The sequence below is a fragment of the Otolemur garnettii genome, unplaced genomic scaffold (genome assembly GCF_000181295.1).
Source record: "Otolemur garnettii isolate 467f Iridium unplaced genomic scaffold, OtoGar3 scaffold00037, whole genome shotgun sequence".
In the NCBI taxonomy this organism is placed as follows: domain Eukaryota; kingdom Metazoa; phylum Chordata; class Mammalia; order Primates; family Galagidae; genus Otolemur; species Otolemur garnettii.
Genome location: NW_003852432.1, coordinates 6,036,069 through 6,054,011, shown reverse-complemented (window position 1 = coordinate 6,054,011; position 17,943 = coordinate 6,036,069). Strand labels below are relative to the sequence as shown.

Genomic DNA, 17,943 nt, shown 5'->3' with positions numbered 1-17,943 from the left:
ATAAGCAAAAATATATACCAATAATGCACTAATTTTTTTAATAGACTTATCTTTACATGCTAAATTTTCAGAGGTCTATGGAATACTAACTTCAGTGACTCTTGGTGGCTTTTTCAGAAACTAGAATTGCATGCTTCCAAACATGACTATCAAAAAAGGAAAAAAAAATTAAAAAGAAAAACTAATGAAATGAAGACAATAGATAAAATTTTAATTGGTTATTCTTGTTTTATGTAATGTGGAATTGAAGGGGGTAAATCAGTTGGTTAAAATTATTTTATATGCAAAAATCTTAAAGTACCATGTTTTGCTTTCTTTTGAGTTTTAAATATTTATTGTCTGTGTTTTCAATATAATTTAATTGAAAATATACAATTTTTAGGAACACTTTCTTAACAGTTAGTAATTTTCTTCTCAACTTAATAATGGGAGAAGCTGTAAGAAATAACTGTGACTTATTTTTTCTAGTTTTCTCCAGTGGCAACATTTTATAAAATGGTAATATCCTAGCACAATCAGGGATAGAATGACTTTGCTATCATCGCCCATCTTATTCAGATTACTTGTGTGTTCTATTCACTCACCCATGTGTGCATGGTGAGTTTTCTTCCATTTATAAGCTACACAGGTCCATACGTCTATTTACCACAGTCAAGACACAACAGTTCTAAACTCCTAACGATCCCTCACGATGCCCTTTCCTATCACACCTACCTTCCTCCAGCCTAGTGGTTCTCAACCTTCCTAATGCCACGATGTATTTTCATTGTCACAAAGGGGTCGCCACCCACAGGTTGAGAACCACTGCTCATCCAACCTCCAGTGGGTTAGTTTAAAGGACATGCCTCATTTTACACATTGTTAAAAAATACATTCTATAAAGCCAAGTAGGATTTTCTTTTAATTTCCATTAGGAAACTGAACATGTGCTTCAGGTCTGGGGCCTTTGACCTTTTCTCAATCTGAACACTGACAGATCAGTTGTTCTCCTCAAAGCCTGGATGATAAAGACCATCTAGTCCCTGAGAACCCTCACGTGTATTATCTGTAAAGCTCTACCCTCTTGCAGGAGTTCTTGACCTATATTTCCCACTGCTTCCTTACCATTTCAGCGTGCATGGAAGAAAGGCACGTTGAACATAAGGTCAGAATGGAATCTTGATTTTCAGCTCCCGACCCCAGTCACTCATGAGTAATGTCATGTCTTAAATGGCACCGCTCTCTACCCAGCTGCTCATGCCCAAAACCTAGGTGTCTTCTTTGACCCTTCTCTCTCCCTAACCCATATCCAGTCTACCTAGAGTCATGGACAGAAAAACCCAGAACCATACAGTTAAGGCCTAGGCCAACTAAAATTCAGGCACTGAGAGACCTTGGCTGGGGCTTCTCCTTATGTGTGTGTGTGTGTGTGTGTGTGTGTGTGTGTGTATTATTGTTCTAGCTACTTCAATCACATTTCATTTTTCCAGTAAGGTCAACAGACACTGTTAAGGTGAAACAAATTCTCCTTCTTGCCTGCACCCTACAGAGACCTTAAATAAGTGGCTATATGCACGTAAAAAAAAAAAAAAAGAGAGAGAGAGAAGAAAGGGGAAAAGAAAGAAAAGAAAACTTGAATGGATGAATTAGAGGTGTGGGGCATTACACTTTAAAACGTTGTTGACACACCAGACCACAGTGTAGATTTGGGCTAGGAGAGAAATACAAGTTAGACTCTCATTTTCGTCGAAGGGGTCAAAGGCAAGGCTTCAGCCACCAGGGCAACTTCGTCTTTTGATCTCATGTTCTTTTAATTCCTGATTTCAACATTTTATGTGATAGGCGATCACCTACCTCACATGTGTACTTTTTACTGGTACAGAATATTTTACAGGTCTTTTAGGAAGAGTCATTTGACCTTGACCATAATAGATGCTCGAGAACGTGTCTTTATTCTCTGTAATGCCTCTAGTTTGTATTGCACAGAGCATTTTCTCTTTAATTATAGAAATATTTCACTGGTTCCACAAATACAGAAAACATACTTATATTTTCCTCCTGTTTATTATACAGGGATTGGTGTTTCACATTCAGAATTCTCCAGGCTAAGGAAGTCTTCACTTTTAGGCGTCTATGGATCTCTTCAAGTCGTGAGTAAAATTGTGTAGAGATTTGCACTTTTTCCCTTGGGGACTTGTGTGATTTTCATAGCTTGCTCAAGATTCTCCAAAGGGTGGTTAACTCAAAAAAGGTAAAAGGCTTCTCTATGGAAGTTTCTACTTTTTCAATGTAGGAGAGGCCTACATGACTTTTGAAACATAAACTATGGAAAACAGCCCATCGGTCCTACACATCATCCACTTTACAAAGGTTTCTAAATTCTTTGTAAAGGAACATGAAGACATAAGCTCTTAACAATGTTGGCCTTAACAGCCCATGATCACCTTGTTAACTTTATTTACATTTTATCTGCACCTTACTCTACAGCAAGCTCTATTACAGGCTCTTTAGTAACTACAAACGATGTAGCCCTTTAATAGTTCACATTTGATATGAAAAACAGTCAAAAAAATAGTACATAATAAGAGGACACAATTGTCACAAGTAAGCTACTGACCAAATACGTGGGTATTCAGTGATAAAAAAATGTTTTTCTTGATTGGCAGCATCAGAACGGATGTGCAAAAATGGAAATGTTATATTAAAAATGGAATAGAAAAGTGCTAACCTCATGCACAAGTCTACGTCTTGATCTACAAATCTCAAACCCTAGGCTCTTTCTTTACTGTTCTATGGGAGGAGGTCTGGGAAAAAAAATAAAAAGGTCTTGGAGATTAGCAAACTATCCCTCTGCAGAAAGAGAGATTTACACTTGAGAAAATGATAAATACAGAACAAAAACAACATTACGAAGTTTTATCCTTTTTTTTATAACTTTTTATAACTTTTTATAACTTTTTATAACTTGTGGAATTGCTTTTCTAGTATATACAACATCAAATACTTGAACTCATTACATTTAATAATATTTTAAAAAATAATTTAAAAAATACTTTCCTCAGCATTGGTTAGCATCCCTGCCTTCTCTGTTTAATATATTTTCTAGAACCAGGATTTAAATGTCCTTATATTAATATAGTTGATGACTAAAAAGGGGAATAAACGGCAGTACTTTTCCACAATTGTGGCTTTATATATACTAACTCTCGTTAATCAAGCTCTTCTTCCTCCCACTGAAAAAAATCAATTAGTTTTTCCTCTAAGTCCCTACTTCAGTGATGGCATACTTTTCTTGCATGAATTGCATTGCTATTTCCTTGTGATTTTTATCTTTATCATTTAGTATAAAAATACAAGCCGACTAAGGTGTTATATAGCGTCTCCCCTGGGATTAATTTGTAGTGGCGCTATTGCATTTATATTATCTGAAAATCTGGTACAGATAATATATCATGAGAAACAACTGGTATAAACCTAATGCTGATTCCAAAAGAAAACTCTTCCTGACGCTTTACTGTTTATCATGGAGCTGTCTAGCCGCCCACTGTTTGACTTGATGGTGCCCAAGTATGCATGCGTTTTGCAACATGGCCTCAAAACACTGGTCAATAACTATAGTAAGTACTAGCAAATTAAAATGCCTCATCATTAAGTGTTAATTCTTCACTATCACGTAAAACATAATTTTTTTTTTTTTTTTGAGACAGAACTTCAAGCTGTTGCTCTGTGTAGAGTGCTATGGCATCACACCTCACAGCAACCTCCAACTCCTAGGCTCAAGCAATTCTCCTGCCTCCATCTCCCAAGTATCTGGGACTACAGGTGCCCATCACAATGCCCAGCTATTTTTTGGTTGCAGCTGTCATTGTTGTTTGGCAAGCCCGGGCTGGATTCGAACCTGCCCGCTCAGGTGTATGTTACTAGCACCTTAGCTGCTTGAGCCACAGGCGCCAAGCCTGAAGCATAAATTATTCGTCATAAAGGTAGAGTATAACCCTTCCCAACTGACTCTGATTGTTTTGGCTATTTGCTCTGCTGGCCCCCTACTCTCAGCCCACAAACACACCTTGCTTGGTCCTGCGCTGGTCTTGGCTTCAACAGTTTCCGCAGTCGTTTGTTGATGCAGTAAGCCAGCACACAGCTCTGGCTTCTCTCCTGAGTTCAAGCTCTGCAATTTCAGTTAATGGCAAAGCCTTTCCTTTCAAGGATCTCACCATGACCTCAAACTAAAACTGAACTAATCTCCTTTACCACCCATTCCTCTACATGGTTCTTCTGTTTCTATATGCGATTCACATTATCCTTGATCAGACTAAAATATCAGTTGGGGGATAGAGAGAGGGAGAAGAAAGACAGGAAGAGATGGAGAGAGGAGGAAGGGAGGAGAGGAGGGAATGAGGAGGGAGGCAGCACATGAATAAGAATGAATATGACTAAGAGAGAACGATGCCCAAACTCAGCTTCGCATTCAGGCTCTCCCATATTTTGTATTCATCTACCTTCCTATCTCTCAGGTAATTGCACTGTTGGCCCAAACTGATTTATTCATTGTTTATAAACATATTTTTTTTTTTCTGAGTCATGTATTTCTCTGGCCTGGGATGCTCTTCCTCCCTACCTTCATTATCAGATCAAGCTCTAAATCTTCTGAGAATACTGTCGGAACCAGTTACTCAGCAACAAAATAGGTATCATCATAGCTGTCTTATTGTTGAACTTCTCAGGTATTTATGACTTTTAACTTCAATGTATGTCCCTTTTTTAAAATTTCACCTTACCCTGATGAAAAGAATAAAACAAATCCATCTCTGTTGGTTGGATTCAAACAACCAGCCTTACTTTTAATGAAAATACAAATAATTACATGTGCATCTGAAAGGTTCTTGGCCCCTAATATCGCCCCCTGTTGACTCATCTTCAATGAGGCAACCCCCGTCAAAAACAAGCCCTCGTTTCTTGATCACTGCAAATCTCCCAATCACTGAGAATTAGCTAATAACTATGAGGCAACTAATGTTCTTTTTGTTGTAATTTCATACAACAAAAACAACATAAGAAAATGAAGTTGTTCCCAAACTCTCAAAAGCACATTCCTTATATGATGTTACGCATGAAAGAATCAGGTAGCATTCTGTGCACAAGAACAAAGCTTTTAAAGAACTCTCTTAGATCTACATTCTAAATTATGCATAAAAAATTCTGACTCAGAAATAGCAGTTCTGCCATGGATTATTGTAGAACAGTTCTAAGAGTCTTAAAAATGCATTTCCCAAACCACAGTTTCCTTTGAAAACTTAAAATAGGGAAAAGATGAATGAGTTAATTAGATACAAAATTACCCTATGTGAACTGAACTAAACTATATTAAATAATGGATCAAAATGTTCAAAGGCAAGAGCATAAGAAATTTAACCTTGAACATAAAATCCATGGGACTTCTATAGCCTACAGTACATACATATATAGTCTCTAGGTATATATATACACATATATATATCTAAAAAGGTAAATATAAGGCAAATTTTGGCACATCCTAAAATTTTCTTGAGTATTTTCTATGCTATTAACATTTCATCTTCTGCACAAAAGTAATGAGCGAGAGTATTTTTTAATAGGCACAACAGAAACACTTTAATAATACTTGAAGAAAATTATATATTTCCTAGAAGTACAACAGTTTCAGATTTTCTAACCAATTAATAAGTTGTTCATTAACTCCTTTTCCAAACAATGCACACTTTATGCTAACATCTGCCCACCGGAATATTCAATCCATGTGCTTCATTTTTTGGAAGGGTATCATGGTTTTACCAATCACACTTTTTTTTAAATTAGGAAAACTAAAGTTTACCTTCCTATACTACAAATGTAATATTTCATCATGAAAATAAAGAAGGCTTAATTAATTTCATTCCTTGGGAAGGAACTGAGGTTTCAAATTATGATTATATTATAATTGGCAGTTCACATTTCAGGTCTTCAGCAGGGGATGTTAAGAGAGCAAGATCTCAGTTAATTTTGCTTTGACACGTGGTAAATCTGGGTGAGTCACTTTCTTTAGTTAATGGAATAAGATTATAAAAGATTAATGCAGGTTGCTTTTGGCAGAAAATATCAGGATCTAGATAACTGTTCAATTCAGTTACTTAATCCTCTTAAAATACAAATATAGAAGTAAAAGGAAGAGAATTACAGGAGTAGATAATGGTACTACTCACCCATCGAGCTCGGGGCAGTCAGGAGTGAAGGTTTCTCTACAGTCTGTTAATGACCTGCCTCTGCTCCTGCACACCTGCCAGCAGGACTAAGGACTTGCAGCTCCCCTAGAAGCCACATTCTCTCACACCTCCCTAATTCACACATGCTAGTTTCTCTGCCCAAATAACTTAGAATCTTCTCATTTTGGTGAATTTCTTCATGACATAAAGAAGATACTATCTGTCCCAACTCCAAGAAAACAGAACCACACGACTCTGACATGTACAAGGATATTTTTTTCTATAACCCTACTAAACACCTAGGTCTCATGTGTCTCTAGGTTCCTGTCCTTTAATACAATATTTGGAGCATACTATCTGTACCCCCTACATTATTATACACAAGGGATTAACTAATATTTGAACATACTGCATTACCTTATGTCATATTTAAAAATAATCCTTAATAAACACACTTATTTACTGTTTTAGAAATTGCAGATGATTAACTGGTACCACCAAAGTAACAACATTCTCATTAAAAATGTGAAATAAAGTTATTTTTATCTATTAAGTTACTTAATACCATAAAATACACAGCAGCTATAATATCATCTAGCATTGTCCCTCTAAAGGACTACCTATATTTACTTAAAATTCACTGTATTTCCTTAAAGTTTTCCTGACATTAAACTTTCCACTGACAGATTATTTTTCCTTCACTTCGATTTCTTTATTGCACGTGGAATATAGTAATTCAACTAAATCTTGGATACCAATTTTAGATTGTTGTATTTTTATGCTGTTCATTTTATATTGCACACCTTAAACTTCTTTACTATGTTTTTATCCTATAGAGTAGAACCTCCATAATGGACCCCCTCCTTACATTGACCTAATTTTCATAGGCCAGACATGCACCACATGCACATATCAGCAGCACAGTAGGCCTAGTGCCTTATGTTGACCACCTCCGTGTGTTGACCAGGTTGTTACAGTCCCTTGGGTGGGCAGCTTACAGAGATTTTACTGTTCTCCTATATTTTGTTCTATAAATGTACACCACTGCAGATACATTACTCTTAAACCACTGAATCCAAAACATAGTAATTAATTTTAACAGTACAATAGCAAACCTACAATGTGCTTGGATTGATCTTATTCTTTTTTATGCTTTTCTAAAATAACAAATAAATAACCTTTTTTTCTCCCAATTATCGCTGATTTCCCATCTTAATTATGGTATGTGCTATCTTCTAACTTAGTGTTTTAGAGGTTTATACCTCAATTTTGTTAATTAATAAGTTACTGGCTCTGAGCAGAGCTAATGAAAACTACTCATTTTTAGAAGGCAGCTTGCTGTTATCTCCTTTCCTGCCTCTAACCCCACTGCTCTGGACAAAGGATAAGACCAAATAATGCTCCTGGCATGGCTTGGTCATCATTCATGTTCTTTCCTTCTGGAGTTCCCAGGGACCGCCTGGCTGTTACCATCCCACACAGCTCACCTGAACGGCTCTCAATCCTGAGCTCTGACCCTGAAGAAAGCAACACTCAATACCTCTTTGAGATTCATCTACAGCAGTGGTTCTCAACCTTTCTAATGCTGCAATGTATTTTCACTGTTACAAAGGGGTCATGACCCATAGGTTGAGAACCACTGTTCTAAAGAATTTGCTGGCAAAAACAAGGGGCCAGACAAGGGTAAATAAATACAGAAGATTGTTGCAGTTAGCAGGTGTCTCAAGCTTTTCTTGATAACACAGGGAAGGTGAAGTTCATCTCAGGGACATCCCCGAGCCGGGTTCCAGAAGCTCCGTAGCTCTAGCTTGTCTCTCTGCTCCCCCAGGACCTACTCTACTCTTTCTCTTTGTAAACCACATCTAAAGGGCAGGCTTTGTGATTTCTATTACTGTTTCTTCCCTTTTGTTCTTTAAACTTTGGTGGAAGACAATAAAAGAACAAATAAAATAAGGGTGTGTGACAAAGCTATGTCATGCAAATCGGCCAGGGCCATTTTCCTAACAGCATGTGCTCGCTTCTTGTTTCTCTGGGATATTTCAAAGCTTTTCATTATTATTCTATGTGTTATGATGACCTGTGATCAGTGATCTTTGATGTTACTATTGCAATTCTTTCAGAGCACCACTAACTCCTCCCATGTAAGACAATCAACTTAATAGATACAAGTTACGTGGCCATTCCTCCATCTCTTTCCCTCTCTTTAGGCCTCCCTATTCCCTGAGACACAATAATATTGAAACTAGACCAGATAATAACCCTAAAGTGGGCACTATATGTTCAGGTGGAAAGAAGAACTGCAAATCTCTCACTTTAAATCAGAAGTTAGAAATTTCTAAGGGAGGGACGTCAAATGCCAAAGGAGGCCAAGTGCGAGGCCTCTGGCACCAAAGAGTGAGTCGGCCAAGTTGTGAATGCAAAGCAAAAGTTCTTAAAGGAAATAAAAGTCTACTCCAATGAACACATAAATGATAACAGAGCAAAATAAAAAATGCCTGCTGCTGATTAGGAAGAAATTAAGCCAAAGCCTAACCTAGAGCCTAACCCCAATTCCTCTTCAGTTCTTTGAAGGCTGAGAGAGGTGAGGTGGCTGCAGAAGTAAAGAGCAAGGAGAGGTTGATTCCTGAGGTTTAAGAAAAAAAGCCACCTCCATATCTTAAAAGAGCAAGGTGACAAAGCAGGTGCTGACTGAAGAGATGCAGCAAGCAATCTAGAAAATCCAGCTAAGATCATTGATAACAGTGGCTGCACCAAACCACAGATTTTTAGTGTAGACAGTACAGCCTTTACCAAAAGGATACACCACCTATGACTTTCATAGGCAGAGAGAAGTCAATGCCTGGCTTCAAAGTTTCAAAGGAGAGGCTGCCCCACTTGTTAGGGGCTAACGCGGCTGGTGGCTTTAAGTTGAGGTCAATGATCATTTACAATTGTTGAAATGCCAGTCTTTAAGAATTATGCTAAATCTACTCTGCCAGTGCTGTATAAATGAAACTACCAAGCCTGGATGACAGCACATTTGTTTTTAATATAATTAAGTGAATGCTGAGACCTACTGCTCAGAAAAAAAGATTCCTTTCAAAATATTATTGCTCCTTAACAATGCACCTGGTCATCTAAGAGTTCCAATGGAGATGTGAAGAAAATTAAAGTGTTTTTTTTTTTATGCCTGCTAATACAACATCCGTTCTGTAGCCCACAGAGCAAGGAAAAATTTGTATTTTCAAGTCTTATTATTTATAAAATGCATTTTGTAAGGCTACAGCTTCCATAGATAGTGACTCCTCTGATGGGTCTGGACTAAGTAAATGGAAAGCCTTCTGGGAAGGATTCACTATTCTAAGTGCCATTCAGAATATTCATGGTGTTATTATGAGAGGAGATCAAATCATCAATATTAACAGGTGTTTGGAAGAAGCTAATCCCCACCCCCCTGGATGATTTTGAGAGGTTTAAGACTTCAGTGGAGGAAGTCATAGCAGATGTTCTAGAAATAGCAAGAGAAACAGAATTGGAGATGAAGTCGGCCATGGTGGCTGACACCTATAATCCTAATACTTTGGGAGGTCAAGGTGGGAGGTTCTGTTGAGCTTCAGGAGTTTGAGACCAGTCTGAGCAAGACCTCGTTTCTACCAAAAATAGAAAAAATTAGCCAAGTGTGCTGGCACATGCCCGTAGTATCAGCTTCTCAGGAGGTTGAGGCAGGATTGCTTGAGCCAAAAGTCTGAAGTCACAATGAGCTACAGTGATGTCACTATGCTCTCCCCAAGGTGACAAAGAGTGAGACTCTGCCTCAAAAGAAAAAAAAAAATAGATTTAGAAGTAAAATCTGAAGATGTCACTGAATTGCCATAATCTCATGATAAAAATTGAATGGATGAGGAGTTGCTTCTTACAGATAGTAAAGAAAGTCTTTTCATGAGATGGAAGATGGAATCTACTTCTGGTAAGAATGGTGTGAATATTGTTGCAATGACAACAAAGAATCTAGAATATTATGGAAACTTAGCTGATATGCCAACAGCAGAATCAGAGGATTAACTCTGATTCTGAAGGAAGATATACTGTGGGTAAAAGCTACTAAACAGTATCACGTTACAGAGAAATCTTCAATGCACTGAATAATCACTGACACAAACTTCATTTTTGTCTCATTTTAAGAAATTGCCACAGTCACCCTAACCTTCAGCAACCACCAAACTGATCCGTCAGCAGTCACCACCATCAAGGAAAGACTATCCACTGGTAATAAGATTATGACTCACTAAAGCAGTGGTTCTCAACCTTCCTCATGCCATAACCCTTTAATACAGTTCCTCATGTTGTGGTGACCCCCAACCATAAAATTATTTTTGTTGTGAAGTCCTAATGCCATGACCCTTTAATACAGTTCCTTATGTTATGGTAACCCTCAACCATAAGATTATTTTCATCGCTACTTCACAATGAAAGTAATTTTATGGTTGGGGGTCACCAAAACATGAGGAACTATATTAAAGGGTCATGGCATTAGGAAGGTTGAGAACCACTGCACTAAAGGCTCAGATGATCGGTAACATTTTTTAGCAATAAACTATTCTCAAATTAAATTATGTAAGTTATTTTTCCCAGACATAATGCTGTTATACACTTAATAGACTACACTATAATGTAAACATAAGTTTTACATGCACCAAGAAACCAAAAAATTTGTGTGACTCACTTTATGGCAATATTCACTTTATGGCGGTGGTCTGAAACTGAGCCTTCAATATCTCCAAGGTCTGCCTGTATGCATTTCAGCAAAAAGTATCAGCTATTTCTTAATTTCATAATTTTTGTAAAATAATTGTTATTCCCAAGGAAAACTTTTCACCGATTCATAGAGGTACTTTTTGTAATTTCTTTCGGTTTTAAGATCCATCCAAAATGTAATCCTTAAACTTTTCTCCCAAATCTCAGAACTGAAAGGAATTTCAGCTTTAGTTGAGTTATGTAAAGAGATTAGAAGTCATCACCCCCATCCTTCCAAAAAAAAAATAAAACTTGGACAAACTGCAAATCAAAGACTTTTCTCAGATTTATTAGAGAACTGAAGATGCAGGGTGAACCACCAGCCCCATATTTAGAAAGAGAGGCAAATGCAGAAAGACACAGGCCTTGCAACAGAAGTCACTGAATGCCATCTGTGGTAGCAACACTTGCTTGTCTAGTAATTTTGACAAAGTACTATGAGCTGAGTGTAGAAAGTGGAAAAACTCCTGAGGTCACATTCATAAAGTGGCCACCACACTTCACTGCGCTGTCCTTCTAGTAATACCACCAAGATCTCACAGTGATGAGCCAAGGAAGATATGTATCTGGCCACAACAGGAAAGGGGGGGAAAGCCAGATCCTCCTCCCTAACGAAGGGGGAAAGACTCTGCTACAGAGAAACAGTGGAAACTTATCCAGCTGGAGTAAGAGAGCATACCCACTGCTGACTTTCTGTCTCATCTACTAAAAAACGAAAACAAAACAGAGTGAACAGCAGACAGGACTTCAAGGAAACAGATTGGAAAAGCTGCATCCAGGAAGGGGGTGAAACATGGGAGTGGCAGGGAGTGGTACTGTTGGGCAAAGGCAGAGACACCTGTGGAGGGTACAGCTCTGAGACAGAGATCCGCTAATGGACTGAGATTGAGTCAGATCACAGGACACTCCCTCGCCAGTACCTTACCACAGCACAACACACCTCCAGCATGACAACAGTGGACAGATCACAGCTAAAACTGCCTCAAGGCACAGATTTGTCTCTGTGGAGGATATTAGGGAAGGCAGAAGGGGCAGGGAAATGGCACTGTGTACAAAGATGGTAAAATTTAATCCAACAATGTAAGTAATCATTTTAAATGTTAATGGCCTAAACATAGCCATTGAAGTACAAAGATGGTGAGATTGAATTTAAAAAGACCCAATTATGTGTTGTCTACAAAAAGGGAAGATTATCAGGGATAAAAAGGACTATTATACCATGATGAAGGAGTCAATGCTACAAGGAGACATAACAATCCTAATATCAATGTATGTGCCTAACAGAGTCTGCAAACAGATGAGGCAAATACGACTAGAATGAAAAAGAAAAAGGAATCCACTAAATCTCCATGATAGTTGGAGACTGAATTAGAAGTATGTGGGAGTCTAAAATCAGGGGATCCACACCCACACCCAATACTCCAGAAAGCAGAGAATTAATTTTGAAACATTTTGAGTTAATAAACATAAACTCATAGAATACATTTTATGACTCTACAAAATCCAGTATCCTCTAATGCATAAGCAATGGCTCATTTAGTAGTCTACCTGCTCTGTTAGACTTTAGCATGTGGAAGACATTTTATTTCGCTCAACTTGGTTTCCCTAATACCTGCCAAGCTTTTTTACTTGAATAAACATTCAAATAAATATCTACTGAACATCTGAATCTGACTTTTTATCACTAAATTATGTTCATCTACATTTAACTGTACAAGTGAGCTATGGTTTCCTTACAAAACAAAGTCCCCGTTTTATTTATCTTAACAATAGAAGATTTTGGTTTCATAGTCATTCTCCACTATTACCAGATGACCACCTGCTTCAAGAACACAGTTAAAACAGTTCAGGTGAATAAATGAGCTAGTAACAGTGTTAAAATGCCACACTGATTTACTATTAATTAAGTCAGTTAATTTATTCATCTGAAATAATCCACAAATTAGAAATATAAAGTAAGTGCTGGGACTACAACATAGAAATTAAGAGAAGCAGATTTGCAAAAAGATTAAAATTAAATGTATGTACATTTGAAATGTATAACTCTTAAGGAACACATGAATTTTAAAATACCAGAATTTTGTCAATTTAAATTGTATATCAGGGCAGAGTTAAATAATTTATACTTCCCAAATAAGCAAACAAAATGCAAATATAGGAGGAATACATTATTAGACAAATCATGGGGTCTAAAAAAAGGGAGATGTGGAACTTGTGATTTCATTCAATTTTTTATATGCAGAACTAGAATAACAACTGAAGAGAAAATACATTATTAACTCTGTCAAATCTTTAAATTACATAGCTTAGCAATCATACTAAATTCATTTCTATCTGGGTGAGTTAAAGAAAAAAGAAATTTCATTACTTCCAGAAAACTCAGAAGACTATAAAAAATTATTTTACACTGAGACCTGTTTATTATAAATTGCCAAGCTTCTTCAGATAACAGATGATTTTCCCTCCACTATTCAGGGCATGACCCATATAGACCTAATAGGCATAAATCTGATGTCCTATAAAATAGGGCACATATGAACAATTCCTTACTAGATAAAAAGTATTGATAGTCTTTTTCCTCTGTCAAAGCTCCTTTCAAGTGTCACTATGTTATTTATTAAAATTCAATTTCACTCAACTTTTCAAGCAAAATGATCACCGGAAAGTAAAGAATGTCTTCACAGGCATATAAACACCTGATGTTCATTCCATGAGTCAGACTGGGAATGGAAAATATCGTAGACCACTTACCTGACATGCATTATAAAGAAGCTGGTGTTCTAGTTTTTTAATACCCAGAATCTGCTGAAACATTTCATAGAGTTGTTCCTTGCTCAAAATAAGTTCGGACACAGCACTTAGGGCCATTCTGTTTGGCTGTTTGCACAAGTCCTCTTCACCCCGGTAAATGGCATCGTATTTGGCTATCCATGAGCTCAACACTGTCTCTTTGCTCAGGCCGTCTATTTCCGGCAGACTCCTCACACGTTTCTCTATGTTTTTTTTAAACACTTCTCTGAAGTCATTAGCAGAGCACCCTCCACTCTGAACCATTCTGGCTACTCGGTCACTCTTTAGAAAAACCTGAAAAACAAAACAAAACCCATTTACTATTAGGCTTGGACACAAACATGCTTTTAGCCATTCGGACAGCATTAATGACATCAAATATTCCACAGTGATTCAGAATATTTTATAATATGGTATCTGAGGACATGGTAGTGGCCCCAGATCTCTCTAAAATGTTGAACTGTTTAGGAGACACAGTATATAGTGTGAGGAACCTGTAAGGTGATTTGACCTGAGCTATCGTAGCCCTCCACCTGAAGGTCAAAGGCACCTCTACAATTTAATCCTTTAGGGCAGAGTCCTCATTAATGGGATTGGTGGCCCAGTGGGGTACCCCAGAGAGCTCGGCACCCCTTGAACCACATCAGAACGGTGAAAATGTAAATCAGGATATGGGCCTCTCCAGATTCCAAATCTGCCAACAGCCTCCAGAACTGTGAGAAATACATTTACGTTGTTTATAAGCCAAAAAACACAAACCAAATGGCTAAGAAAGTGATTAGAGCTATGAACCCGACATCCCTACCTGTACAGATGTGAGAGCTCTGGCTTGTCCCTCAGCAGGGAGAAGGGCCACTATCAGTGGAGTGAGGGTTGAAGGGCTATAGTAAGGTAAGTCTCGTGTCCGAGTCAATATCCATCCTAGCAGAATGACATTCACTACCTGAGAACTCACGATGTGTCTCCATCTCCTTCCTCAAACTCCTCCAATATGACTACTCTCACTGTGCAGTGGCTCTCAAAATAAATCCATTACACATTTATAAATGATATAAAGTTTATTGTCAAGAGATTATATACAAAATAATATATGCATAAAATATTGACATCTTTATAGATATTCTTATATATTATGTATATCAATTGTATATATTTGTATTCTAATTTCCCCCAAAGCTGTCATTTGTTAAGTTGGAACATATGGAAACTTGGTAAAAGAGTGTGCTGTGCCAGCTGCCAACATGTTGCTTTCCAGCCCCAAACCCTCGTCTGCAACCCTCTGTCTGTGTCAGCCAGCACAATTTTAAGCAAGTTAGTAGAGGGTGCTGGAGGATGGGCTCTTCACCTCACCTGACACCACATGGTACTAACCTGTGGGCAGCTTTTGCTACTAAGCAAGTCAGTAGAGGGATGGGCTCTTCACCTCACCTGACACCACATGGCACTAACCTGTAGGCAGCTTTTGCTACTAAGCAAGTCAGTAGAGGGATGGGCTCTTCACCTCACCTGACGCCACATGGCACTATCCTGTGGGCAGCTTTTCTCCAGCCCTCCCGTGGTAGCTTCCAAGTGTACCATCCCCACCGGCAGATCTCCAGTGAGTTCTGCAGAATGGACCTCCCTGTGGTCAGCTACCCCAGGACCTGGAAGGTCGCTTCCCTGTAAGTCCCGCCAGGACAGCTCTTCCCTGAACTCCTCTGCCATCTCTGCTGTGCAGCACAACAGGCCTTTCCCACTGAGGACTGGATCCCAGGATGGGAGAGGGGCGTGGGGCCCTTTTTCAGATGACTTCCTTTCCTGGAAGCTCTGTTCCCTATTTATATTACTCCTATATTCCTTAGAGTTTTCTTCAGACACAGCAGCCAATTCTTATTGTTTATTTTAAATTTATATAGTGCATGTTGGGTTCTCTATCTCCATGGCACATCTTATCTGAGATAAATGTACTAACATGCTATGAAGTTGTTTCTATGGGAAAATACTGCAGTTGGAACAACCAACTCTAGAAAGTTGGTACTATGTCCAAAGTTGAACCAATAAGCTATTTTTAAAATGCAATAAAAATGTCTTAAGACTAACTTAAGAAAAACTTTTAATTGTCTACTTTCCAATGCTCCAAAGTTAGGAGGCATTTTATTTTCCAACTTCTTTCGCCTAACAGTCAGAGCTAGATTTCACCAAGCAAACAAACCACATTTTGAAGCCAAGGCACTAATGAACTTTTATTTTTGGATTCTTAATTTCCCCTACAAAACCATACTCCACGTCGTTCTATCTCCGTCCAACTACATGCCATCTAATTGGCACTTGCTAAGCGGTAACAGCTTTCCAGGGGTTCTACTACATGTTGGCAGCACAAAGAGGAATGTGTCAAAGACCCAGCCCTCACCTAGCTCATCCTACCTGGAGAGACAGGGTAAGCACAAAATGGGGTAGACGCAAAAGCAGAAAGCCGCACAAAGGAAGGGAAAGCAAAAGGAAAAAAAGAAGGTATTAATTTCATAGGGGTCAGAGTTAGAAAGGACAGAGACAAGAGTCCTAAGTCTTGAACAATCTGAGAACTGTATGAAAGGAAGAGGGGAAATATAAGACATTTCAAGGAAAAGAAGAAGAAGAAGAAGAAGAAGAACAAGGGGGGGGGGGAAGCACAGAAGAATAAAACAGCCAGGCTGTTTAAGGGAAATATCAGAACTTCCACATAGCAGAGGCATTACCTACAAGGGTGAGGGCAGCACAAGCTGAGCCAGGCTGATCAACAGAAACCAGACGGCAAAATGCCAACTGCCACTGGTGGCCTCTCTGAGGTGGTGACGTTGGTGACAGTGGCCTGGGCACTAACATGGGGAGAAGCACCTTTCAGACAAATAACTGGTGATGGCCCTGAGGGTAGACAACAAATAACCAGAGCACAGACTGGGGCCAGTTACCAGGGGAGGACAGCAGACCTGAGCTAGGGCTGGGCTACAGAGAATGCGGGAGGCAAGAGAGAGTGGCGGACGGAAGGAACATATCCTGGTGACTTATAGAATGTGGGAACTAAAGGAGGAAAAACTTGATGACTCACAGATTTGTACTGGGTTGTCTGGATTCCACTAACCAAAAATAAAGAACACAGTCTGTAACCTCCTAAGAGACCTTAAGCAGAAACACCCAGCTAACTGTTCCCGGATTCCTCATCCTGAGAGGTGGCGAGGTAATACGTGCAGTTGTTTAAGCTGCAAGATTTGGGGATAATTCATTACAAAGCAGGAAATAATACAACTCATACATTCGTGGGATTTTCTCTCTCATTCACGGGGTCTCAGTGCAGTCAGCGGAGAGGAAGCTTTGTCCTCCTCCTACCTCATTCATCATCCTTTCCCTCTTGTCTTGCTCCATTTTCCTTTTTAGCACATAACATCATCTGATCTGGATTTATTGTCTGTCGCCCCAAAATAGAAGGTAAGTGCCCCAGAGCAGAGACTTTCTTTCGTTTGCTAATGAATGCAGTACTTTAACACACTGCCTGGCCCACAGGAAGGGCTCAATAAAGACTTGCTCAAGAAAAGTAGTAACTATCTCTAGACACTGAAACCACAAGGCTATAAAGAAGAGGACTAGACAGGCATCTTGCTCTTAGACTTCCTAAGATATGGATGGCTGTGGGAAAGCAACCAGACGATGGGTGAACACCCAGGAACTCACACTACAGGAAGTGGTAGGGCTGAAAGGCATGAACTCCATTCAGAAGGAAAAAGAGTTTTTAGATGAGGAAGGAAGAGTAATCCTCTAAAGCAGGAATGAAGAACAGGTCTCGTGCCCCTGTGCATCAAGGACAGAGGAAGGCCTGTGTCCCAAGGAGGTTGCGTCTCCCCTCTGTCCTTTGTTCCCCAGCTAGTCAGGGCACTTACATGTGCTCCCAACCCAGTGACAGAGTGTGATCCACCAGCCTTCACATCCTAATACTTGAGCTCCAGACTCAACCTCCAAGATGCCCTAACATCTCTCCTCAGATGGCTCACTGGCATCCTACACTTAACAAGTCTCAATTCGTGAGTTCATGATTTCCCCCACAAATTTCCTCCACCGTCTGCCTGCCTCTGTGAGGCTCAGTCACCCATTTCATTCTTTGAGGGACCTGGAAGCCATTCCTGACTCCTCCATATCCTCTGTGTTAGACTGCCCAACACAACTGTTATGACTC

General features: G+C 39.0%; 1 protein-coding gene across 3 annotated transcripts in view; it reads right to left on the bottom strand.

The window, feature by feature from the left end:
• The window catches only part of CADPS2 (calcium dependent secretion activator 2), a 499,168-nt gene that overhangs the window by 294,598 nt on the left and 186,627 nt on the right, over positions 1-17,943 (bottom strand). For all 3 annotated transcript variants that reach the window (XM_003789780.2, XM_023513206.1, XM_023513207.1), the window contains exon 3: positions 13,722-14,054. In XM_003789780.2, the coding sequence (XP_003789828.1) occupies positions 13,722-14,054 (333 nt within the window). The remainder of the gene's footprint in view (positions 1-13,721; positions 14,055-17,943) is intronic.